Source organism: Erpetoichthys calabaricus, chromosome 12 (genome assembly GCF_900747795.2).
Source record: "Erpetoichthys calabaricus chromosome 12, fErpCal1.3, whole genome shotgun sequence".
NCBI classification, from domain to species: domain Eukaryota; kingdom Metazoa; phylum Chordata; class Cladistia; order Polypteriformes; family Polypteridae; genus Erpetoichthys; species Erpetoichthys calabaricus.
The window spans coordinates 37,350,883-37,377,281 of record NC_041405.2 but is presented as its reverse complement, the minus strand read 5'-3'; the positions used below and the strand labels follow the sequence as shown (position 1 = coordinate 37,377,281).

General features: G+C 37.8%; 1 protein-coding gene across 1 annotated transcript in view; it reads right to left on the bottom strand.

Annotated features, from left to right (window-relative positions):
• Nucleotides 1–26,399, bottom strand: part of abcb7 (ATP-binding cassette, sub-family B (MDR/TAP), member 7) — a 206,700-nt gene that overhangs the window by 71,055 nt on the left and 109,246 nt on the right. Inside the window, exons 11-12 of the mRNA XM_028815415.2 lie at nucleotides 7,835–7,964; nucleotides 3,419–3,590 (exon numbers count right to left, since the gene is read on the bottom strand). Coding sequence (XP_028671248.2) covers nucleotides 3,419–3,590; nucleotides 7,835–7,964 — 302 coding nt within the window. The remainder of the gene's footprint in view (nucleotides 1–3,418; nucleotides 3,591–7,834; nucleotides 7,965–26,399) is intronic.

Genomic DNA, 26,399 nt, shown 5'->3' with positions numbered 1-26,399 from the left:
TCTCCCTGGACACATATTTCTGTTCAAATTATATTGTGGAATTGAAAATAAATAAACAAAAATAATCAGTATTTTAATAACTTCAATATTATTGAACAAAGATACAGGTCATTTCACAAATGTCATTAATAAAAAGGGGAATTAAAAAAAAGATTATGTGTGTAATAACTCAGCTTAGTCAAGCTAAGATGGGCTATTCTAGATAACTGATTTTGACCTGGGATGAATCATAAGTATGAGAATTAAACATTGTTTAATTTTGTTTGTTTCTCAAACATTGTTTGAGAAAAATTTGCAGTGGCACTGCTTTTGAATCCTTGCTAATCAAAATAAAGTTTTTTCTACTACCCTTCAACATTGGTCCTCTATCTCTTATCTGATAGATTTTGAATGGCCTTTTCCTAATGACTGCAGAACTCAGAAGGTGTTTGCTAATGATAGATACATTTATTTATAGATTACAATAAGGATCTTTAAAAAGCAAATGTTAAAGGGTATACAAATAAGTAAATATATAGTAACTGGTTGCCTGGATGGCAACAGGTTGTCAGAGGTAGGAGTGGCAAAGGGAGAATACTCGGAAGGGATTGGCACAGGTAAAAATCCATGGTGGTAGTTGGAAAATTTCTCCAAGAAGCAGTTTGGGTAAACAAGCCCCTGAAAAAGTTATAATTCATTTGTTAAAGAAGTAATCTGGGAAAACATCTTCAAGACCGTGGTCAGGTCAACAAAAAAAAAACTTTTTAGGGAACTGGCAGAAAATATGAAAATGTCTACCATACTGTTTGTACCCTACTACACATTATGGAGATCTGCCAACTTAGAAGAAATCCAGCCCCTTAACCTGAAATTGGGAGTGTAGGAATAAAATGGGTGTCATAGGAAACTCAGGTAAGATGACCCACAACTTTCAGAGAGTTTTGCTGAACTTGAAGGTGACTACTGGGAATGCTACACGGTGGAGTCTACTATGTGAGAAAGGTTTTTATCTAAAAGACAACAACAGAAGAAGGGACGCATATATAAAATGTATATGTGGGACTTTATACCATAAGAATATTCTATAGTTTTCAGTCTTCTTCTCAATCTCTTGTCAATTATGTGAGATATGAGAAATAAAGCTGATGTTTGCCTCAAGACTATATATATATTTTATACATAACAGAGCTAAAAGTGTTAGTCCCAACTGTCACTCAGGTAACTGAATACGTGCATCTTGTGTAAGCATTAGATCCAAGGATTACTCTGGGTGTAAAAATGCTAACAATGTCAGTCCCAAGTGTTACTCACAGACAATGGTATAGGTGTATTTTACGTAAGCTTCAGGCCCAAGCATTACCCGGGAAATGGTGTAGACGCATCTTCTCCTAGCCTCATGATGCTGTATCATAAGAAATGTTTTTCAGCAGTCCAGGTGTTGCATGCTCTTGACAGTGATAAAAAGAGTGATGTTGAGAAACCTCTCATCAGCAATGATGACGAAGAACTGACAGTGAATCTGAAAGCGACTCTTTCTTTGGGGTTTCTGTTGACCCTACTTCAGATATGCCACTACCACCTTGCTGATTTTGTTGATGCAGCCAGGAATAAAAGTGAACGTTGAGAGCCAAGATCTACTTACTTACCTGAAGTTAATTCTTGATGTTGACATGATTGAAAGAATTGTTGTTGAGACAAGCTGAACTGTGTCAGGTAAATGACCGTACACCTAAACAGTTTTTCCATTCAAAGATATACCATACAAAAGACATATTTTGACAGTATATATGGTACTGGCATCCTTACTATTATTCTTTTCATATTATTATTATTCATCATTATTTTTTTGTATTGTTATTATACTTTTTACACTTCTGATTTTGTACTTTTGGTGTTTTGCACATTTTACAGTAAAAACATGAGATTTAAAAAAAATGTCATTTTTTAAGTCAAAAAATACAACTCTTTATACATGTTTTTTTTTTAATGTAATGGATGTTAAAAGACCATCGGTCTATTACTATTTACTGAAACCTGTGTCATTTCATCCTTCCCCACTGACTTCAATGAATTTCGCAGACTTCGACAAAGATTCCATGAATTTCTGCAATTTCACTGAACTTATGGTGAAACAAACTCTGCAGACTTCACTCATTGCTATCAATGGGAATGTTAATACTGAGTACTTAGTGTTCCAAAATACTAAGCAATAATAATCCTTCACTTTATTTAACACCATATTTGCTTAAAACAACAACTCAACAAATCTTTTTAGTCACTCACCCAGAAACAGGAGACGAAGGTACAGTGGCATGCAAAAGTCTAGGCACCCTTGCTTAAAAAGTCTGTTACTGTGAATAATTAATTGAACAGAAGAAGAACTGATCAGCAAAAGGCATAAAGTTAAAGTTCACACATTTCTTTAATATTTTAAGCAAGATTACATTTTTATTTCATTATTACCATTCACAGGTACAAAAAAAAAATTAAAATGAGCCTGAAGAAAATGCCTGGGCACTCGACATGGTCAGCATTTAGTAACACCTCCTTTGGCAAGTATCACAGCTTGTAAATGCTTTCTGTAGCCACCTAAGAGTCTTTCAATTCAGTTCGCTGCAAAGTAAATCAGTGCACAAGCACTCCAGTGTCTGCTAAATCTTCCTGAAGGTATATTGCAGTCAAACAGGTGTTTTTATTTACATTTAAAACAATCCAACAAACAGTTCATTCAAGAAGTTTTCTTTGTGTTCCAGACTTCAACTTGACCTCCTGTTCCTGTTACCTGTCATTTCTTAATAATATTACAAACTGAGGAAATAGCTACTTGAAAATGCTTTACTATTTTCTTACAGCCCTGTCCTGCTTTGTGAGCATCAATTATTTTATTTTTTAGAGTGCTAGCCAGCTGCTTAGAGGAGCCTATGGCTGCTGATTGCTGGCACAAGGTTTGAGGAGTCAGGGAATTTATACAGCTTTGCAATTTGAATTACTTGGGGTTTCCTAACAATGACTGTGAACAAGCCATAAACCTAAGAAGCTAATTAATTAAGACCTCAAATATCTTGGGGTGCACAAACTTTTACATGGTACTCCTTTCCTTTTTTCACTGTACAATTGTACAAAACAAAAACAATACACTAATCTTGCACTAATCTTGAAATATGACATCTTTAATGTTCTGTCTTTTGCTGACCAGTTCACCTTCTGCTCACTTAACTATTTACAATAATGGATAATTTAAGCAAGGGTACCCAAACTTTTGCATGTCACTGTATATCATTATCTGCACTTGTCAGCTGCATTATCATATACATATACAACAAAGAGTATTAATCAGCATATGTTAAAATATTTTTTCTTACTTGCAATCATTTTCAGTTAAGGCACAGCTTCAACTGCAGCTGATAAACCAAAAAAAATTCAACTACATTCTACAAACCTGATAACTTCAGACCTCTCTCTCCCACTTGGGTATTATATCCACTTGGCATTCTTAAAATTGCATCATGAATTCCTCCTAATTTTGCCACTTGATACACTTCTTCTGGGGAGGCATGAATGTTTCCATATTGAAGGTTGTAAAAGATTGTGTTGTGGAACAGAACAGAATCCTGCAATTCAGGAACAAAGAGATCAAATAAATGTAATTGTTGAGCAAGTATTATAGACTGTATAGCAGTCATTGGTGACATAGTAGAACATTTTGATTAAGAAATTAGCATGACAAAATAAATAAGACGGAATAATATATCCCAAAACAGAAAAAAAGAATCAAATAAAAATCAAACATCATTTCAGAATTATAATGATTTGTTCATACTGTAATTTTCAGGCATGGGATTTTGACCTGATTCTAACTCAAAGGTTTGACAAAGAGTTTTGAGTTCAATTTTCTGACTCATGGAAGATGACCAAAAACTATTGTTATTAGGAATGTCTGAAAATTTCTGTTTATTAATACACTTCACTGTAATTTTAATAAAAGCCTTACATTTTTGAAAGAACCAAGCTATTTCCACAATGCAGTTTCCATAGTGTGCTCTGTGCATGCATGATAAAAACAAAGAAAAATGTAGAGTGTGCAATAGAGAAGACTGAAAAAAATGCAAACCAAATATCGACTTTTTAAATGCATGATACATCACTCTTGCTGAGAAAATGGTAATAAAAGAACTTAGGATAATGTATTTAATTGAGTAAACTCACTGACATACACTGACACCAATTAATCCATAAATATACAAAGAGTACATGTAAAACTCATGCAAATCTTGGCATTGTGAGGCAGGAATGACAGCTTTGCACTGCCTGGAGAAGCTGGTATAAAAGGAGCTCCGCGAGGGGCGGCTGTGGCATCAGCAGCTATACCAGGGGCTGGTGGGCACATGGACACAGCACTTATAGAGAGCTCTTCAGAGACATCTCCCGGCTGCTAGAGTCCATTGGTCCTGAGGCGTAACTGCTGAAAAGCAGCTGGGGGAAAGAGAGGTATACAAATTGCCCCTGTCCAGGTGTGAGTGGAGTGAAGTGGAACTGCAAGTGTGTATTAGCAGACACAATGATGGAGCAGCTTGGAGTGTATGTCGTTGCACAGTGGAAGCAGCCATCAAAATAATTAAACATGCTTCTGTATAGTGAAAGAACATAAGGAATCATATGCATGATATTTTTTTTTTTTTTAAGATGTCTACAGAACATACACAGCAATTCATATGCAGGCATCAGCATTCAATAATGTCAATAAAAATGCTTGGTGATGATTTTCTGAGTGAAAAAAGAACAGCAGTGCAGTAAAATGTGTAGTCTCATTTTAAAATGGCTGAATGTTGGAACAGTGTTTTGATTTGTGCTTTTTCGCTTCTTAAAATGACATGGATACGTTGTTTTGCAATATGTATGTAATCTTAATATGCAGATCAATACTCGATACTTGGCTTAAAAATTAACATATTCAGTAACTTTAAGGCTTTTCATTGATCTATGGACCTGTGTAACTTTTAATCACATTTTAAGCTGTAGAACAGACAAAGAATTGTTAAAATTTATTTAAAAAAAAAAACACTTCAGGTTAGAACACAATTTTCTGTGGCAAATTAATATGTACCATGATTGTTTACTAAACTTACCTATTAATGTCACTTGAAAAGTAGGAATTATGTATTCATATCATGTAGATTTACTTAAATATAAATTGATTTTGTCTAGGACTCATTTTATTACGTATGCTGACTTACCTAAAGTGATTTCACTGGTCTAAAATATCTATCTTTCCCATTGGTTTCTAATGCCAATGCTAGAATGAAAGAAAACTAGAAAATAAATGCAGAGAGAAATCTAATAAGTTAAAAGCACAACCATTTTAAGTAGGACTTTGCAGTATGGTGGCTTTCCTATTACCCTAAGTTCTTGTCTATAAGCCGGACTCATGTATTAGCCGGAGACCAAAAATCATACGAATTTTTAAAATAAAATCGTATCATAGATAAGCCGGACTCATGGATAAGCCGAACGTACTATAACCTATAACTAATAGAAGGGAGGGAGGTCAGTGGTCTCACTCGCGCCCATTTAATTTCTTTAAGGGGGGAGAGAGTGTGAGATATTGGCGTCTCTCTCACTCCCCGCATGGCGCGGTTGGAGCGGCCGGAGCGCGTTCTTTCTGCTCTGGGCATCGCCGAGTCAACACGAGCGCGTAGCGGTCATTTAAATTGTGATTTTATATGTAAGCATATTTAAATATATATCGCGGATTTCTGCGGACAATGGGTCTTTTAATTTCTGGTACATGCTTCCTCAGTTAGTTTGCCCAGTTGATTTCATACAAGGGACGCTATTGGCAGATGGCTGAGAAGCTACCCGGCTTACTTTTCTGTCTCTCTTGTGCTGACTATCTGTGATCCTGACGTATGGGGATTGAGCAGGGGGGCTGTTTGCACACCTAGATGATACGGACGCTCGTCTAAAAATGCTGAAAGATTATCTTCACGTTGCTATCTTTTGTAAAGCTGATTCCTGAAAAGACATGCTGCACAGTGCTTCGCATACTTAAAAGCTCGAAGGGCACGTATTGATTTTTGACTGAAAAAAAACTCTCCCTCTCTCTCTCTTTGTCTGCTCCTGACGGAGGGGGTGTGAGCTGCCGCCTTCAACAGCTTTGTGCCGCGGTGCTTCGCATACTTAAAAGCCAAACAGACATATTGATTTGTTTGCTTCACTCCTTTGAAGAGGAAGATATGTTTGCATTCTTTTAATTGTGAGACGGAACTGTCATCTCTGTCTTGTCATGGAGCACAGTTTAAACTTTTGAAAAAGAGACAAATGTTTGTTTGCAGTGTTTGAATAACGTTCCTGTCTCTCTACAACCTCCTGTGTTTCTGCGCAAATCTGTGACCCAAGCATGACAATATAAAAATAACCATATAAACATATGGTTTCTACTTCGCGGATATTCTTATTTCGCGGGTGGCTCTGGAACGCAACCCCCGCGATGGATGTATAAGCCGGACTTATGTATAAGCCGATATTCTATTTTTTCATTTTCACAACTTTTTTCCTTAGATAAGCCGCGGCTTATTGACAAGAACTTAGGGTAAAAAAAAAAAAAGAATCTGACATAACTGAGGATGAAGACATAAAAACATGTATTCCCTGGACTCCAACTTGCAGGCCTATGTGGGGAAGGGCAAAAATCCTATTAAAATTCTGCATTAGCTCCTCTGGCACAAAGATAGAAAAATAAAATCGAAAATCACTGATGAGACAAGCAGTTAGTGTTCTTAGATGGCACTGTATTTCTTACACACTACACTGCACTTGTTCTAATGATTCTGTTCTCTGATTAACTGGTAAGTAAAATTGTAGAGTCCAAAACCATGGTGCAAGGACTATCTGTGTACCAACTGAGTAAGTATGAACACAATGCAATCCCATAATTTGTTACAAGAAAAAGCCTAAGTAACACCTCATCTTGCAAGGATTTTGACAACATTAAAAGTTGGTATAAGATTTCCTATTATTTCTTTGGACAATACACTTTCCTATACTCCATGATTTTTTTTTTCTACTTAAGGAGATTTAGGAATCCTAACCTTTCTATTCATAATGACAAAGATTTTATTTACTGATAATATAGTGTCAGTGTACAATCATGAATTTGTAGAGATGCAAGCAAGACTGAGTTAAGGTCAGTTTGAAAAAAAAATTTAGGTGAAGTCAAAAAAAAAGGCTTGGCAAAATCTGAAAAAGACTGTACTATAAACCTCTCGCCCAGAACATAACTGGTCATCCCCTGAATATCTTTCAATTGGTACATGTAACTAAATGATAAAATACAATACACTCCCCCCATTACCATATAATAAATGTTTTAATTTAGACACATTTGTATCATTATTTTTGGTAGTCAAAGAAAATTGTAGTATAACCTAAAAAATGATTCAAGCTTAAAATACGCCTCAAATTACTTGCATTGTTGGCTCAAGCTTCTCAATGACTTGTTCTACAACCAGCAATATGTTTGTTTTAATTATATCATACTTAACAGGAATTATGTGTACTCATGCTGCAAAAAGATAGCATTCATTAGGTGTAATACTGTCTCCAGCTTTGCCTCGGAAGTGTAGGTAAATGCAACTGGTGTGCTACAAAATTAGCTGTCAAGGAATAATTACACAAAAAAAGTGCCTATCCTTCACGAGAAAGGTAAGAATTATTATCTCTTTTCATACACTTTAAGAGATGAAGAATTGTTGGCTAAGTTGGGACTTTATAAGTACAAATATATAATAAAAGATTATCTTTAATCTATCCTAGGTGGTGAATACCTTAACTGATCTACTTTTCTTATCTTACTTACCTGTGGAACAACTCCGATTATTTTTCTTAGGCTTTCCAGACTGACATCTTTTATATTCTGATCAGCTATGTAGATATTTCCATTTTGGGGTTCATAAAACCGAAAAAGCAACCTTACAATTGTGCTTTTCCTAAAAGAGAAATGAGAAACACTATTACAAACCTTGCAAAGGCAAGCATATCCAAAATAATACTCCTTTTAACATTACAAATTTTAAAACATAATGAAAACTAAAACAAATTTACTGAACTGTAAATACATTTTATACCATAAATGAACCTTGCATTGTAGGTATAGACATGTACAGAATTTTAGACACCCAATATCAAAATTAAATGTTTTGTTGATTTTCCATGTAAAAATAAGTTAACAGTACCTCTATGATGAACTCAAACATGACATTTCTGCAAATTTTAATGCAAAATTACTTATTACTGTGGTGTTTCCAACAGTCTTCTACTGTCACTGTTACTGGATGTCTGCTGTTGTGTTTCTTCACATTAATCCTGATAAATTGCTATGTGTAAATACATAGGTATCTCCTCCATTTCTACGTATATTGCCAATATTGGAGAAGATTGCATAGCATTTCATATTCTCAAAGCCTGACCTTGTATCAAGGGGTTTTAATACTGCATGTTATGCTGACCCATATGCAAAGCACTTATAATCAATTATAATTCTAATAGTTGCAATATACAGCTGTTTAAGAGACTTCTTATTTGCACCCTAATAACACCCAACTAAACCCCCTGAGAACATTAATGGCTTTCTTACATTTCTCTGTTATTTTATTCACATATATCCTCCAGATTAACTTTTGTCCAACCACATTCCTGAACATTTCGCCACCTGCTCTTGTTTAAGTGATTGACCATACAGTCTCAAATCTACTGAAGGAATAATTTATCTTTTATATTATTGTCAGTTTTAGATGGTTGGGAAATGAATGGGCAAAAAATCTTGGGGGTTTAAACATTAGCTTGGTCCCAGTGTATCTTGGGAGTGTACCTATTTCAGCTGTTCAAACATATTTTTTTTGCCTATGGTGGATTTGAGTATCCAGTAGGTATTCTGGGAAATGCGTGAGCTGCCAACAGCTAATGAAGCCAACATGAGTGCACATAAAAATATTAAAAAAATAAAACAAAGGACACTTGCTTTGTGAAATGAAGCTATATTTGAAATTTTACTAAAGAAAATCAATCTCCAAATGTGGCTTATAATTGTATCCATATATGAAACAAAATTCTTAAAATGATCACTATGAAGCAGAGAATGTTCATGTGTACTGATTCATATTGCACAACTGCATCTGAATGCAATCAGTAAATTGATGGATTTTTGTACTAGTCATGGAATGTTTTAAAAAAAAAAAAAAAAACAAACTTTGTTGTATTTTGGCCAAAGGTCAACGACCAAATTTGTAGTTGTGTCATATGATCTCAGGATATATGTTCTGGAAACTCCTATAGAGAGAAAGAGGTGCTGATGGGCATGCCAGGCAGACCTAGAAGAGCTAACTGGGAAATAAAGATGTGCTAGGAACAACTAGCAGCTACATTCATACATAAGGAGCTTAATCCCCACCTCTGGAAGAGCTCTTCAAGTATCTCTGCAGAGGCACGGGAGGTTGAGTCCAGATGTGCCCTCTTCCAGGCTTCAGTAGTGGAGACAGCTACAAGGGACTGTGGTGAAAAAGTTATTGCCTGTCATGGCAATGACCTTAGGACCTACAGGTGGATACCAGAGGTGAGGGTTGAAGGAAAAGACCTTCCTAGCAGTGTCAGCAGAAGAGTACCTAGATTTGAATTAGAGGTACCTGCAACAGTAGCTGAAATAAAGGTTCATGTGTGCAAACTGGTGAAGCCATTAAAAAATATTTTTGGATGGGTTCAAGGGGGTTCTAGTAAAACATCTAGTATCTTTAAAAAAGGGTTAGTGTCAGCAGAAGAGTACCTGGATGGGTTCAAGGGGGTTCTAGTAAAACATCTAGTATCTTTAAAAAAGGGTTAGTGTCAGCAGAAGAGTACCTAGATTTGAATTAGAGGTACCTGCAACAGTAGCTGAAATAAAGGTTCATGTGTGCAAACTGGTGAAGCCATTAAAAATGATTTTTGGATGGGTTCAAGGGGGTTCTAGTAAAACATCTAATATCTTTAAAAAAGAAAGAAGAACACTGCTAAGGTTTCTCATAGAAAGATCATGGAAAAACAAGCTAAACTGGGGATACTGACAAGAGGTGGAAAATAAACTGTGAGGAACCCCTAAACTAAATACACCTTACTTAAGAGGATGCAGATTCTGAGGCCATTGCTTGGGGATTAGGTTAATGTCTGTGGTTGGGTTCATTGCAATGACTAATAAGCTAGGCTGCACTGTGAAATTCAAGATCAGTCTTTTCCTAGAAAAGAGTAGTTTGTTCCCTGCAGGTAAAGGCATACCCTAAATCCTGAAAATAATTTCACATTAACATGCACAGTAAAAACTGCCTCCTGAAACATTATCAGCTATTACATTTAGTTTACCTAGCTTACAAATAAAGACATATAAAATATTTATCAACTTATATGCTACATATCACTCATTTCACACTTCACTACATTGACCCTTTCCGGATTTATTCTGAGATCTTTTATGCAAGGCATGCTTCACATCAGCAGATGCTTCTTGTAAATAACAAACACAAACTGTTTTGAATATTTCTGTAAGTCAAAGTATCTCTAAACCACTCATCTAATCTTATTTCATTGATTGGACTCAACGTTTGTCAACTCCTGACTCAAAATAGCCTTAATTGAAGTCATCAGCACAGTGATTCAAATACTTTTCTCAGCCTACACCTGTGATGTCTAAATGATGTATTCAATATGTACAAGAACAATACAATAATTTTTGCATCACTAATTTAAAAAGACTGTTAACCCATTATTGTAACTTAAAATATGGTCTGATCTTTATCTAAGACAAATATATACATAAATGCAGTAATTTCCAAAGGGTTCACATAATTTATCTTGACACTTTAGTGTCTCTCAAGGCTCATATCTGTACTTTTGGAATACTTTTTCCTCTTTTCATGTTACTATTAAGAGACAAATCAGAAACATCAAAAATAACATGCTCAAATCTACTTAATGTACAATGCAAGTTAGCTGGGTCTGGAACCAAACCTGGCAGCACACAATACTAAATTTAATATATATACCAGTGACTCCCAGCTTAACTTCTTCCTTGGGGGTATACCATGGATGTGTGGAAACTATTTGCCAGGGCTATACTGACAGCTCTAAATTCTTGTGAAACCAGTCACTTTTGTTTAAGTGTCTGATTGTGAATGAATCTTATTTGTGTCATTTTCAAATTAACCAGGACTTTTTTTTCCTTCAAAATGACAAATATTGCAAAAATGAACAAGATTTCTTAGCATGCACAACACAGAAAAGGTGTTCTTCACTTATTCATCTAAAGCTAATTCAATCTATTGAAAAAATTATGACTAGAACTTGTAATTATAATCATAACATCACAGTTTTAGTGTGGTTACACTGGGTTCCTATAAATTTTAAAGTCAATTTTAAGACCCTTCTTTTGACCACCTACTTGTAAAATGCCTTAAGCCCCCTCACTACTCAATATACTGAGATTGCAAAATGTTTGTATGCTTAAAAATCTCAAGAAACATAAAACTACTGTGGGAAGCAGGGCCTTTCGGTAGAGGCATGTGGCAACAGAGGTGCGATCCAAATCTAATTTATCATTTCGGATCCTATCCATTTGGGCCAAAAACTGTTTTTTCCTCTTCTTCTGCCCAGCGCTACTGCACTGTTAAAGCAAGGATCAGTAGATTCAAGAACACTTTTATCTCACTAGATGTCCTTACTGTAGTACTTTAATTCTACTTTATTTATTTATTTGTTTGTTTGTTAACTTATTCATGAGCAGATTTTCTTCCAGGAATTCTGGTCAGTTCTTAGGTTGAATGGTGATTCAAAACTGAACTAGATTGGATGGGCTTGTGAATGGGCTCTGCAATGGATGGACTCTTCATACCAGACTACTCCAGCCCTGAAACCCAGTTGTGGCCGGATAGGTTCCAGCTAACTGCAATTATCCTAAAGTGGGTCTTGTTGAAAAATGTATGCAAAGACAAGGAGATGTAATGGAGGTTAACTGAAAGGAAAGAGAGAAAAGGACAGGAACAGGATGGTGCAACTTGTGTGGGGAAGCAGGTGAACAGGAAAGTGAGCCCCAGGAGAAAAGCATGTGGCCTACACTCAAAGAGGGGGCTAAGGGCTGCTCCTGCTGAGCAGCCTGTAAGCAGGAGATACCAATCACTCCAGGAGGACTCCTGTGTAAGGCTGAGAAGTTGCAGCAGAAGGCAAGGGAGTAAAGCTTGGCATGGCGCCCTGTAAAAGCCAAAGGTCTGGCAATTAACCTGGATTAACCTTCTTAGCAATAGATTCAAGCATCACTCTGGCTGTAAAAACAGTTAAAAGCGTTAGTGCTGAGTGTTACTCCAGCAACGGTATAGGCTGTCACACACGTGAATGGGAAACAGCTAAAGGGCCTAGAAAATAGTAATTATACGCCAGACTAGGGGGCGATGGAGTGTGCTGTCTCTCTCAGTCTCTTGCAGACTATTCTCAGGAAATCCTACTTGGTTCTGGAGCCGACAATGACGTCACTTCCAGTCAAGAAAATGTCACTTCCAGTTCCGGCACCGACGATGTCACTTCTGATCATGAGGACATCACTTCCGGTCATGAAGACATCACTTCCGGTTCTGGTGCCAATAGCTAAGTTTCCATCCAGTTTTTTGCGACATTTTGTTATCGACAAACAGAATATACGTAAAAAAAATGTGCGAAATTTGCTGTCTCCAGCCTGTTTCCATCAAACTGGCTTTTTATCGATAAAATGGTGTGCGTGATGACGTCATCCCCCCCCCAAAACGAACTGTCGCATAAGTTTTGTTGTATCGCGAAAAAAATCTGCCCTTGAGCCGTTTCCATACATAATTTTGTGTATGTCGCAAATTATTTAACTTTTGTTTTTCACGTTACACCCCCTCCACTAAAGAAAGAAATGGAGAGATTATTCAGACAGTTTTTTGAAATTTGCCAGCTTACTGTTATTTCAGTTTCACAAATAATTGCAATTGTACATAATATCCGAAGACGACAGCAGAATGAAGCAGTTGCTTGTCTGATAGCCCTAGAGCTCGAAGAAAGTACCCCAGTGCGACGAAACCCACGGGTATGGGAGAGACGACGGAATAAGACCTTCTGGGAGGAGGTGGTGGAGAGACACTTCACAGAAAATCTCTGGCTGCAACATTTTATAATGACACGGCCGACGTTTGAGATGTTGTGTGGATTCATCAATCCTGATGTTGCGCCCATCACAGGTTGCCACCGACCACCGGTTCCCACCTTAAAGCGGATTGCCATCGCCCTTTACAAGCTGGCAACCTGCACCGAGTACTGTATAGAGTAGTTGGAGAAACTTTCGGGGTTAGTAAAACTACCGTCCATCGATGTGTATATGCTGTGTGCACCGCTATTAAAGAAAAATAAATGCGGCGTTATATCAGACTTCCGACTGTAGCGGAGGCCAATGAAATTGCATACCGCAATTCCTTGGTGCATCTTGTGCCACAGATTTACGGTGCGCTGGATGGCACGCATGTGCCTATTCTTCCCCCGACGGAAGGCTACCGCGATTACATTAATCGCAAAGGGTGGCCATCTATTGTTCTCCAGGCCCTTGTTGATGACAGGTGCATCATACGAGACATTTGCGTTGGCACTCCTGGAAGTGCCCACGATGCAGCTGTGTTTGCAGCATCGGATCTGTACAGGAGAGCCTACCTTTCAACATCCCTTCTCAGTGCGATAACAACTGAATTAGTACTGTAACCTGCTTCCCTTAAGGTTTTTAATTAAAACTGAAATTTGAATTAATACAAAATAACGACGTTTAATCAAAAAAAAAACTCTTCATCAGACCATGTGAACCGCTCCGCCATTCTCGTTTTGATTGCACGTGATGAAAATGTGACACATTTATTTGCGCTAAAGCCCTTTTTTCCGACAAAAAGTGTTTCCAATGTAGTTTTTGCGACATCTGAAGTATCGATATGGAATTTATGCGCTAAAGTTAAACGGAAAAATATTATGTCGACATGTACAACATTTTATCGATAATTAGCATTTCCATCAGCTATATCGGTAAAAAAATTTGAAGCGCTAAATATTTTTTCGCAAAAACTCCTTGGATGGAAACCTGGCTAATGACGTAATTTCTTGTTTTATTAGTTAAAACCGCCATCTTGTCTCCATGCAATAAGTTCTGTTCTGGACTCTGTTCTATGCACATCGTGCTACTTCAATTCAAACTTTTGCAGCCAGGAAAAACAATATACAGGTGGCTGCCCCAAATCTCTATGATGTCTTTGACTCTTTCTTATCACAAGGCATATGTTGCATAAGAATAAGGCCTGAGCGTTACCTGGGAAACTGTGTAGATGTGTTTTCTCCTAGCCTCATAATGGCATCTTGGAAGAATCTCCTCTCATCAGCAGTGATGATGAGGTGAGTCTGTCTTCAGGCAGTGAAATTGAAACAGTCAGTGAAAGAGAAATAATTTTGGTGAATCCAAATGTGCAGTGTGCTGTTCATATTATTATTATTCATCATTATTATTATTATTTGTATCATTATACTTTCTACACTTCTTACTTTGTACTTGTAGAGTTTTACACGTTTTATAGTAGAAAGATGAGATTTAATAAAAATGTCATCTTTCAAGTCAAAAAAATGTAATGCTAAGGAAGTTAAGGATTATCTGCTCTTGCTGGTGGACATCTTGTGCTGAGAAATCTGAAAAGGGTAAGCCAGGTAGACTAAGGTTTTAAAAGAGAATATGGTTGCCCTTTATTTTAACCTCATTGTATTGGAATATATTTATTTGATTACTTTTAACCTTTACATTCACTGGATTGTACTGGATTATTTATTTACTGAAGATTTGTTTTTACACTTCACTGAATTTTGGACACTGGTTTTAATAAAAGCACCGTACACTTTTTCACCAACCCCTTGCCGTATGTATGTGTTCTCATTTGTCCGGCTCATTCTGATCTACGACTATCAATGATTACGGGTTGAAAAGACTTGCAGAAGCAACCAAGGAGTTTGGACCTAACCTGGACCGTCACATGCATACAGCCAAGATAATGCTGGAGTCACTTTGGGACAAGTCTCTGATTCTCCTCAAGTTGCCCAGCAAAAATCAAACCCTTAACCCACTTAAAACATTTGTGGAGAGACCTGAAGATGACAATTTACAGACACTTTCGATCCAATCTAACAGGGTTTGAGAGGATCTGCCGGGAAGAATGGTGTAAAATTAACAAATATAGATGAACAAACCATGTAGACACTTACCCAAGAAGACTTGAAGCTATCATTGCTGTCAAAGAGGCTACTACACAATACTGAATTAAGTGTCTGAATACTTATATGAATGAGAAATTTAGTTTTTTTGATTTTTTAACAAATTAAAAATCTTTCTGAAATAATGTTTTCACTTTGTTATTAGGGGTTATTGAGTTTAGAGTGATGGCAAATTTATTCATTTAAAATGAAATTTACTACACACTGCAGCATGTAGAAATTGGAAGAGTCTGAATATTTTCTGAATCCACTATACAGTTCAACAGTGCACAGACATACAGTATGATTCCATATGACTTTTATTTGGCTATTATTCATTTACCATTTTCTTTAACTCTGTGTCCTGGGGATAGAATAAGGTCACTGTACCTCTTGTGTGTTGTAAAAGGTGACTAAATGAGGTTGATTTCCAGAAGGTAATCCAGATGCAACAATTTCTTCACCAGTACCTGGCTAACCGGGGTGAACCCAGCAAATGAATGCTACAGCGGCAGAAACATATTTTTTTGTATTTTCCTTGTATTTTTTTTTCCAATAATGTGCTGTACTGTCGAGTGATCTTTCCAAAATAAACCATAACACTGCACTGTCAAAGAAGGTAATAAAAATGTGGGAAACACTGTGTGGCCATCTGGGTCAGTTACAGATGTCAATCACCAGAACACTACAAAGCAGCTGAAAGCAACTTCTGAGTGAAGTTTACATGCATGCATAATTACACAAACATCCATCCACAGCTCATGTTACTCAAAATATTAAAACAATGTTCATATAACAGATGAATGCTTAATTAAAAACACTGCAGCTCAGATAAAGGTTGAAAAGGAAGGTATTAAATTCTTTGCAAGATCTCTTGTTTTACCATGGATTGTAAGTGCACAACATCTGGTCTCAGCAATTGGCTAAACTATTGCTGAAGTTGAACCTATATGCACTAAACTGACCATGTAAGTCAGACACTTCAGCAGGAATGTATGTAGAAATCTATGCAGAGAGTGAGATCTTTCACTCAGACAGGAATATGGTCAAAGTCCTAAAAACATTTAATCAAACTATCATTGCTAACACTACTACTGTTTCAAAAAACAATGAGAAGTAAGATACTATTAAAACAATGGTTGCAAGACTGTTAACGTTTTTTCTTAAAATAAATAAAAAATAAAACTCAATACACTCCCTAAAGGTACTGACAACTATTTCTCTTAACACTAGAATTACCAGAGTCAACGAAAAAACTCGTAAACCCAGCCCACCTTAAATCCCTTCGCACCTCTCCATCAGCCTCTTTTGTCTTGTAAATGATTCGATAAGCCCAAGCAGCCTGCTATACCATCCCCCCACTGCCTCAGAATGGGCAAGAAGTTCTCCCAGTTCCTGCCTTGATTGATTATCTGGGAGTGAGCTACCCAGAATTGTAAGGGGAAATAATTTGATGTGTGTTTTGTGTCTACAACAATCTATGTAAACACATCGTTAAAACAGAAATGTATTTCATGTTTTAGTAATAAATGACAAAATGTAGATATGAACTGTATAATGTGTGAAGACTGATGGCCAAATACAAATAAACACTTTCACAAAAGGTGCAAGTACAATACGACAGCTTCCATGGTGCAGCGGTAAAATCTACCGACCTATGATCCAGAGGCCGTGAGTTCAAAACCAGCTCCCCAGCAAATTTACCGTTTTGAGTAGTGAGCTGCTCTTATTGTTATTATTATACAATAAAAACATACATTTGATTTGTGTCTGTAACAGCCAGTGTAAATGTCTAGTGCTTGTAAAAGTTACTGTTTTTTTCCGCTTTTATTGTCTCAGTCATGATCACGATACAACACCCACCCCCGCCCAAGATCTGACGCGGTTACTTTTTATCTGAAACTGGGAATAACTGTAGATGTGAGTGGTGTTTTGAGACAATGGAACTGGAAATTCTCTGATCTGGAGGGATAAAAGCCGACAAACACTGGTGAATTTGCCTTCTTTGTATCTCACCGTCACTTGAATTTTTTTTATTCAGTTTTATTGAGTGTTCCTGCTTATGCTGAATTAGTATGCACTTTATGGTCCATGATGTCAAAGCCGCACTGACAAAAAAACAAAGACATAAGTATATATGATGTTTAGAATAACTCATTTTATGACCTGTATAGTACATTTTCGAAAACATATTCATATTCATTCACATGCCTTCTTGCGCTTGTAATCAGTGACCGCGTTTTCTTTTTTCTTTTACCCATCTTGGCCATGCAGCCTTCACATTTTGGTGCACGGTGCTGTTTCTTTTGTACTCCAGGACATGCAGAGGAAAGAATAGTACAGTGAGGTCAGTTCTGCGCTATATACAATCATCAGATTCACATGTTAACAGTTCCCACACACCCAAGGACTGTCCTTTCTACATTTAGGACATGTGTACCTGTTGCAATGCACACACTTCTCTCTATGCTGTGGTTACTACAGTAATCCCTCGCTACTTCGCGGTTCACTTTTCGCGGATTCACGACTTCGCGGATTTTATATGTAAGCATATCTAAATATATAACGCGGATTTTTCGCTGCTTCGCTGGTTTCTGCGGACAATGGGTCTTTTTACTTCTGGTATTTGCTTCCTCAGTTGGTTTGCCCAGTTGATTTCATACAAGAGATGCTATTGGCGGATGGCTAAGCAGCTACCCAATCAGAGCACGCAGTTAAGTTCCTGTGTGCTGCTGATTGGCTCAGCGACGGAGTGCTGCATTAACCAGGAAGTCTCATCTCACTCATTCAGCATTAACGTGCTCTTGCTACTGCATTCAGGGGATTATCACCTTCATCGTCATCATTTTTACTGCGCAGCATATTCATCACCATCATCACGTCAAATATAGCTACGTGTACTTCGCTATACAGTAAGTGTAAACTTATCTACCGATTTCATATTGCTTAGCAGTTGTCCCTGTTATTAATAGAGTAAAGGGTGGGTTGTAAACAATACAGGGAGGGTTTAAAAATGTCCAAATACACGTTAAATAATAAAATAAATATGGTGTCCCTACTTCGCGGAAATTCAGTTATCGCGGGAGATAGGTTCCAAGGCCGACCGCGAGGGATTACTGTATTACACTAAAGGGTCTGGGGAAGCGTCAGTCTTGGAACAGAAGCTTGTCGATGTTGCATCCTCTTTTGCTTTATTCATCACCTTCTCTTGTAAGAAATGATGACAAAGCTCCTCTGCAAGGTGAGCCATGAACACTCTTCTTTTCTCAGTGGCCCCCATGCATGTCCGTTGATCGCCGCCAAGTCAAGCATGTGGTAGCACAAGAAACCTGCCACCTGCGTGCTCATGCTCGCACTGAATAAGCTCACGCTTTCTGGTGCACGATGTCAACGCTGCACCGGGCAAAAAAGAAAGAGACAAATATATGTGACATTTTGAAGAAATCATTTTATGACCTGAATAGTATGAATCAGAAAACATTGTCGCACTAATGCAATATTATTTGAAAACGAACAGCGTCAGATCAGCTGTAAATGCATGTTTTTTGTAAAAGTTAGCTTTTTTCAGTTTTATTCTCTCAGTCACGTTCACGCTCTCCCTCACGCCCCCTCCCCCCCCCCCCCCCTTCTGATCGGACTCTAACTAACAGCGGCAGTATAAATTCACACCCGATCTGACGCTGTTCGTGCACCACCACCATGTACCAAAAAGTGGAGACTGCTTGGGCAAGATCGGAAAAAAAAATCGCGATCACTGATTACAAGTGCAAGAAGGCATGCGAGTGAATATGAATAATATGAATAATGCTGCATCAGTGCCATAATGTTTTCCGAAATGTACTATACAGGTCATCCATCCACTCATTTTCCAACCCACTGAATCCGAACACAGGGTCACAGGGGTCTGCTGGAGCCAATCCCAGCCAACACGGCGCAAAGACAGGAAAAAATCCTGGGCAGGGCACCAACCCACTGCAGGACACACACACACACACACACACACACACACACACACACACACACACACACACACACACACCAAGCACACACTAGGGCCAATTTGGAATCGCCAATCCACCTAACCTGCATGTCTTTGGACTGTGGGAGGAAACCAGAACACCAGAAGGAAACCCACGCAGACACGGGGAGAACATGCAAACTCCATGCAGGGAGGACCCAGGAAGCGAACCCAGGTTTCCTTACCGCAAGGCAGCAGCACTACCACTGCGCCACCGTGCTGCCCTATACAGATCATAAAATATATCTATACATATTAATAAAAGGCAAAGCCCTCACTGACTCACTGACTGACTGATTGACTGACTGACTGACTGACTCACTCATCACTAATTCTCGAATTTCCCGTGTAGGTGGAAGGCTGAAATTTGGCAGGCTCATTCCTTACAGCTTACTTACAAAAGTTAGCCAGGTTTCATTTCGAAATTCTACACGTAATGGTCATAACTGGAACATATTTTTTGTCCACACACTGTAATGGAGGAGGCGGAGTCACGTATCGCGTCATCACGCCTCCTACGTAATCACGTGAACTAAAAACAAGGAAGAGATTTACAGCACGAGTCAAACGCGGGAACGAAGGTAAATGACGTTAATTTTTGACTGTCTTTTAATACTGTGTAAGCATACATATTAACACATGTGCAATTAAACGTGTGCATTTACGGGGTGATTTCTCAGGCTTAAAAGCTCGCCTTTTATCAAACGCGGGAACAAAGGTAACTGACGTTGTTCACTGTCTTTTAATACTGTGTAACCATACATATTAACACATGTGCAATTAAACGTGTGCATTTACGGGGTAATTTCTCAGGCTTAAAAGCTCGCCTTTTACTAAAAAGGTAAATGCAAAACTATTTTCAATCAGTTTATTGAAACGCTCCCGTTAAGGATTGCAATAACATATTCGCGAGATAAAAGAACGAAGTAGGAGGAAATGAAGGAAGAGCCGCAAACAGCGAAGAGCAAAAAATTAATTAAACAATTGAGAAGGGAGCGAGTGAAGCATAAAAGCATGTTCATAAGGGAAACAAAGCACGGTGTAAAACGTAAGTTTAAATTAAGTTTATAGAAACGCTCCCGCTGCGGATTGCAATAACATATTCGCGAGATAAAAGTTTAATGAGAAGACACGAGGTATAAACGAACCACACGCCGTGGCGCAACGTTAGGGGCAACAGTTTCAACCATTCTATGATCTGCTTCTCGCAACTGAAAGACGGCACATGGCGGATGTTAGCCGACTTGCTGACCGCAACGTTAGGGGCTTCAACTCTGGCGCTGACGCCACATCTCAGTGCCAACAGTTTGCAGACTCTACTTAAAACACCCGCCTGCCTCACTGGACAGTTAAAAAGACCAATCAAACTAACGATGACATCAAGTATTACCCAATCAAAAGTAGGAAAGGAGGCATCTTCATAAAATGCGTGTGGGATGATTTGCATGAGACGCTGCTTTAAAAAAAATGATAAAAAAAATACGGGACAAATCCCGTCCAGTATTGATTCAAAACGGGACGCGCAATTTCATTCTCAAATGCGGCACGATTCCGTATTTTAAAGGACGGGTGGCAACCCTACAGTGCCAGGTAACCACCCATACAATCAGACTGTGATTCAGACTAGGAATGCAATGAATGTAATTACCCCGATCTACATACAAGGCGAAAGTCTTGCAACATTCAAAGATGATGGTTTGGGATAAGTACACCATACAACATAAAAGAGCTTATGAAGCCTTGAACCGAAAAAAGCAAGATCTCAGAGATCGTAAAAAAAAAAATAGGAGGTAATGTCGTTTTACTCGCTGTAGATTTTAGTCAAACATTACCTGTTATTCCACGAGGGAGACCAGCAGATGAACTCAACGCGTGTTTAAAATCCATGCTTCTCCCACGCTCGGTTATATGTCGCGTGTTCTCGGGTAGGTACACCAAAAAATGTATACATTTAAGCATGTAATGGGCAAACAAAAAATGAGGTATACCCGAAGGCACTGCAGTAGTACTTAATCTAACTTTACTTCTTAAATGTTAATGTTTTACTGTTTAATAATTTATACGCTTCTTATATGTTGTTCAAATTCTTTTATCAAAATACCAGTGACAGCGCAATGCACGATAACATGGAGTGAATACACCATACGCATCCGCCCACGGCCGCCCTGGTGTGCGCAGATAGGAGTTGATTCTACAATAAAATAAAATAAAGATAAAAAGAGTAATACAATCATCACCCATAAAGCGGATAGTAGACGTGACGTACTATATGTGTACCAGATTTCAAGTCAATAGGTGAAACGGTTTGCGAGCTACAGGTGATTTAAAATCCTGGACAGACACACAAATTGCCACGGTAGCAAATTACAGAAGAAGATTTTACTGTTTAATAATTTATATTTATACTAGCAAAATACCCGCGCTTCGCAGCGGAGAAGTAGTGTGTTAAAGAGGTTATGAAAAAGTAAAGGAAACATTTTAAAAATAACGTAACATGATTGTGAATGTAATTGTGTTGTCATTGTTATGAGTGTTGCTGTCATATATATATACATATACACATATACACACACATATACAGATATATTATATATACATATACACATATATTTTTTATATATATATATTTTATATATATATATATATTATATATATATATATATATATATACACATACATACATACATATACACACATAGATGCACTTACAATAACATAGAAATCAATATAAACAACATTAACATCACTATCATATGAGAATATGAAGTAATATATAAGAAGCACATTTCATATAAATATAAATTATTAAACAGTAAAATCTTCTTCAATAATTTGCTACCGTGGCTTTTCGTTGGTCTGTCCAGGATTTTAAATCACATGTAGCTTGCAAACCGTTTCACGTATTGACTTGAAATGTGGTACACATATAATACGTCACGTCTGCTATCCGCTTTATGGGTGATGAATGTATTACTCTTTTTATGTTTATTTTATTTTAGAATCAACTCCTATCTGCGCACACCAGGGCGGCCGTGGGCAGATGCGTATGGTGTATTCACTCCATGTTATCGTGCATTGCGCTGTCACTGGTATTTTCATAAAAGAATTTGAACAATATATAAGAAGCGTATAAATTATTAAACAGTAAAACATTAACATTTAAGAAGTAAAGTTACATTGAGTACTACTGCAGTGCCTTCGGGTATACCTCATTTTTTCTTTGCCCATTACATGCTTAAATGTATACATTTTTTGTTGTACCTACCCGAGAACACGCGACATATAACCGACCGTGGGAGAAGCCTGGATTTTAAACACACGTTGAGTTTATCTGCTGGTCTCCCTCGTGGAATAACTGGTAATGTTTGAGTAAAATCTACAGCGAGTAAAACGACATTACCTCCTTTTTTTTTTTTACGATCTCTGAGATCTTGCTTTTTTCGGTTCAAGGCTTCATAAGCTGTTTTATGTTCAATGTTGTACTTAATAAGTACTAATTATCCCAAACCATCATCTTTGAATGTTGCAAGACTTTCGCCTTGTATGTAGATCGGGGTAATTACATTCATTGCATTCCTAGTCTGAATCACAATGTGATTGTATGGGTGGTTACCTGGCACTGTAGGGTTGCCACCCATCCTTTAAAATACGGAATCGTGCCGCGTTTGAGAATGAAATTGCGCGTCCCGTTTTGAATCAATACTGGACGGGATTTATCCCGTATTTTTTTTATCATTTTTTTTTTTAAAGCAGCGTCTAATGCAAATCATCCCACACGCATTTTATGAAGATGCCTCCTTTCCTACTTTTGATTGGGTAATACTTGATGTCATCGTTAGTTTGATTGGTGTTTTTAACTGTCCAGTGAGGAGGGCGTGTCTTTTAAGTACAGTCTGCAAAGTGTTGGCACTGAGATGTGGCGTCAGCGCCATACTTGAAGCCCCTAACGTTGCGGTCAGCAAGTCGGCTAACATCCGCCATGTGCCGTCTTTCAGTTGCGAGAAGCAGATCATAGAATGGTTGAAACTGTTGCTCCTTTTTTTTTGTACGATCTCTGAGATGTTGCTTTTTTCGTTCAAGGCTTCATAAGCTCTTTTATGTTCCATGGTGTACTTAATAAGCACTAATTATCCCAAACCATCATCTTTGAATGTTGCAAGACTTTCGCCTTGTATGTAGATCGGGGTAATTACATTTATTGCATTCCTAGTCTGAATCACAATGTGATTGTATGGGTGGTTACCTGGCACTGTAGGGTTGCCACCCGTCCTTTAAAATACGGAATCGTGCCGCGTTTGAGAATGAAATTGCGCGTCCCGTTTTGAATCAATACTGGACGGGATTTATCCCGTATTTTTTTTATCATTTTTTTTTTAAAGCAGCGTCTCATGCAAATCATCCCACACGCATTTTATGAAGATGCCTCCTTTCCTAGTTTTGATTGGGTAATACTTGATGTCATCGTTAGTTTGATTGGTGTTTTTAACTGTCCAGTGAGGAGGGCGTGTCTTTTAAGTACAGTCTGCAAAGTGTTGGCACTGAGATGTGGCGTCAGCGCCATACTTGAAGCCCCTAACGTTGCGGTCAGCAAGTCGGCTAACATCCGCCATGTGCCGTCTTTCAGTTGCGAGAAGCAGATCATAGAATGGTTGAAACTGTTGCCCCTAACGTTGCGCCACGGCGTGTGGTTCGTTTATACCTCGTGTCTTCTAATTAAACTTTTATCTCGCGAATATGTTATTGCAATCCGCAGCGGGAGCGTTTCTATAAACTTAATTTAAACTTACGTTTTACACCGTGCTTTGTTTCCCTTATGAACATGCTTGTATGCTTAACTCGCTCCGTTCTCAATTGTTTAATAAATTTTTTGCTCTTCGCTGTTTGCGGCTGTTCCTCCATTTCCTCCTACTTCGTTCTTTTATCTCACGAATATGTTATTGCAATCCTTAACGGGAGCGTTTCAATAAACTGATTGAAAATAGTTTTGCATTTACTTTTTTAGTAAAAGGCGAGCTTTTAAGCCTGAGAAATCACCCCGTAAATGCACACGTTTAATTGGACATGTGTTAATATGTATGGTTACACAGTATTAAAAGACAGTGAACAACGTCAGTTACCTTTGTTCCCGCGTTTGATAAAAGGTGAGCTTTTAAGCCTGAGAAATCACCCCGTAAATGCACACGTTTAATTGCACATGTGTTAATATGTATGCTTACACAGTATTAAAAGACAGTCAAAAATTAACGTCATTTACCTTCGTTCCCGCGTGTGACTCGTGCTGTAAATCTCTTCCTTGTTTTTAGTTCACGTGATTACGTAAGAGGCGTGATGACGCAATATGTGACTCCGCCTCCTCCATTACAGTGTATGGACAAAAAATATGTTCCAGTTATGACCATTACGCTTTGAATTTCGAAATGAAACCTGCCTAACTTTTGTAAGTAAGCTGTAAGGAATGAGCCTGCCAAATTTCAGCCTTCCACCTACACGGGAAGTTGGAGAATTAGTGATGAGTCAGTCAGTGAGTGAGTGAGTGAGTCAGTCAGTGAGGACTTTGCCTTTTATTATTATAGATGAAATGTGCTTCTTATATATTACTTCATATTCTCATATGATAATGATGTTAATGTTGTTTATATTGATTTCTATGTTATTGAAACTGCATGTATGTGTGTATATGTATGTGTGTATATGTATGTATATATATATATATATATATATATACCGTATTTTTTGCACCATAAGACGCACCTGACCATTAGACGCACCTAGGTTTAGAGGAGGAAAACAAGAAAAAAAATATTCTGAACCAAATGGTGCACTAATATGTTTAATAAAATATAGCAGAATAATATTTCAACCATGTAAATTCAACAGCGGTATTAAGAAACATCATCACTGTCATTAACAAATAAGGAGAGACTTTAAGGTTTAAGCATTCTTCTAGTTTTATGGAAACCCCAAGAACTCCACATCGCTAGTGTCAGAATTTTTTAAGCTCAGTTGCTCACAATCACTTTGCAGCACCACGTACCTATCATCACGCGACATAACCTGTCCAAAACCACCAGGGGACAAAGCACGTTTGGACCAATGCTCCCTGAAGTTATATCGCCAGTCTAGTCCCATCTATATTTGTAATGCCACAAAGCCCTTCAATAAAGTATCTATCTATCTATCTATCTATCTATCTATCTATCTATCTATCTATCTATCTATCTATCTATCTATCTATCTATCTATCTATCTATCTATCTATCTATCTATCTATCTATCTATCTATCTCGTGTTTTGTTGTGGGTTTCCAGTTTGAAAAATGAGAATGCGGTGCAAGCACAGCCTTAATTCAAAAAATTGCTCTGCATACCTGTTTGTCTCGTCTGACAGTAGCTGAAAGGCAGCTTCAGGAAAGAACAGCCTGAAGTAGTCCAGCGGCTGGTAATCTATCGAGTCCAGAGTCCAACTCAGTGATAATGCGCTTCGCTCCCTCATGAGATGTATACGCTATCTTGCCTTTGTTTATATTTGTTTAGATATCGCAACTCACGCACACGCAAGGATTAGATGCCGAGTCAATGAGTCTAACATTCCTCCAAGCACAGAGGGAATGCCTGTAACGTAACAGTGAGTTTTGTCGCCCTCTAGCCCTGGATGTCGACTTTTGTCAGGTATTACACATCATGGTCTGTGATGCAATATTCGCACCATAAGACGCACAGACATTTCCAACCTTCTTTTGGGGAAAAAAAAGTGCGTCTTATGGTGCGAAAAATACGGTATATACTAGCAAAATACCCGCGCTTCGCAGCGGAGAAGTAGTGTGTTAAAGAGGTTATGAAAAAAAAAGGAAACATTTTAAAAATAACGTAACATGATTGTCAATGTAATTGTGTTGTCATTGTTATAAGTGTTGCTGTCTTTTATATATATATATATATATATATATATATATATATATATTATATATATAATATACACACACACATAAACATTTATATACATATACATATCTACATACAGTAATCCCTCCTCCATCGCGGGGGTTGCGTTCCAGAGCCACCCGCGAAATAAGAAAATCCGCGAAGTAGAAACCATATGTTTATATGGT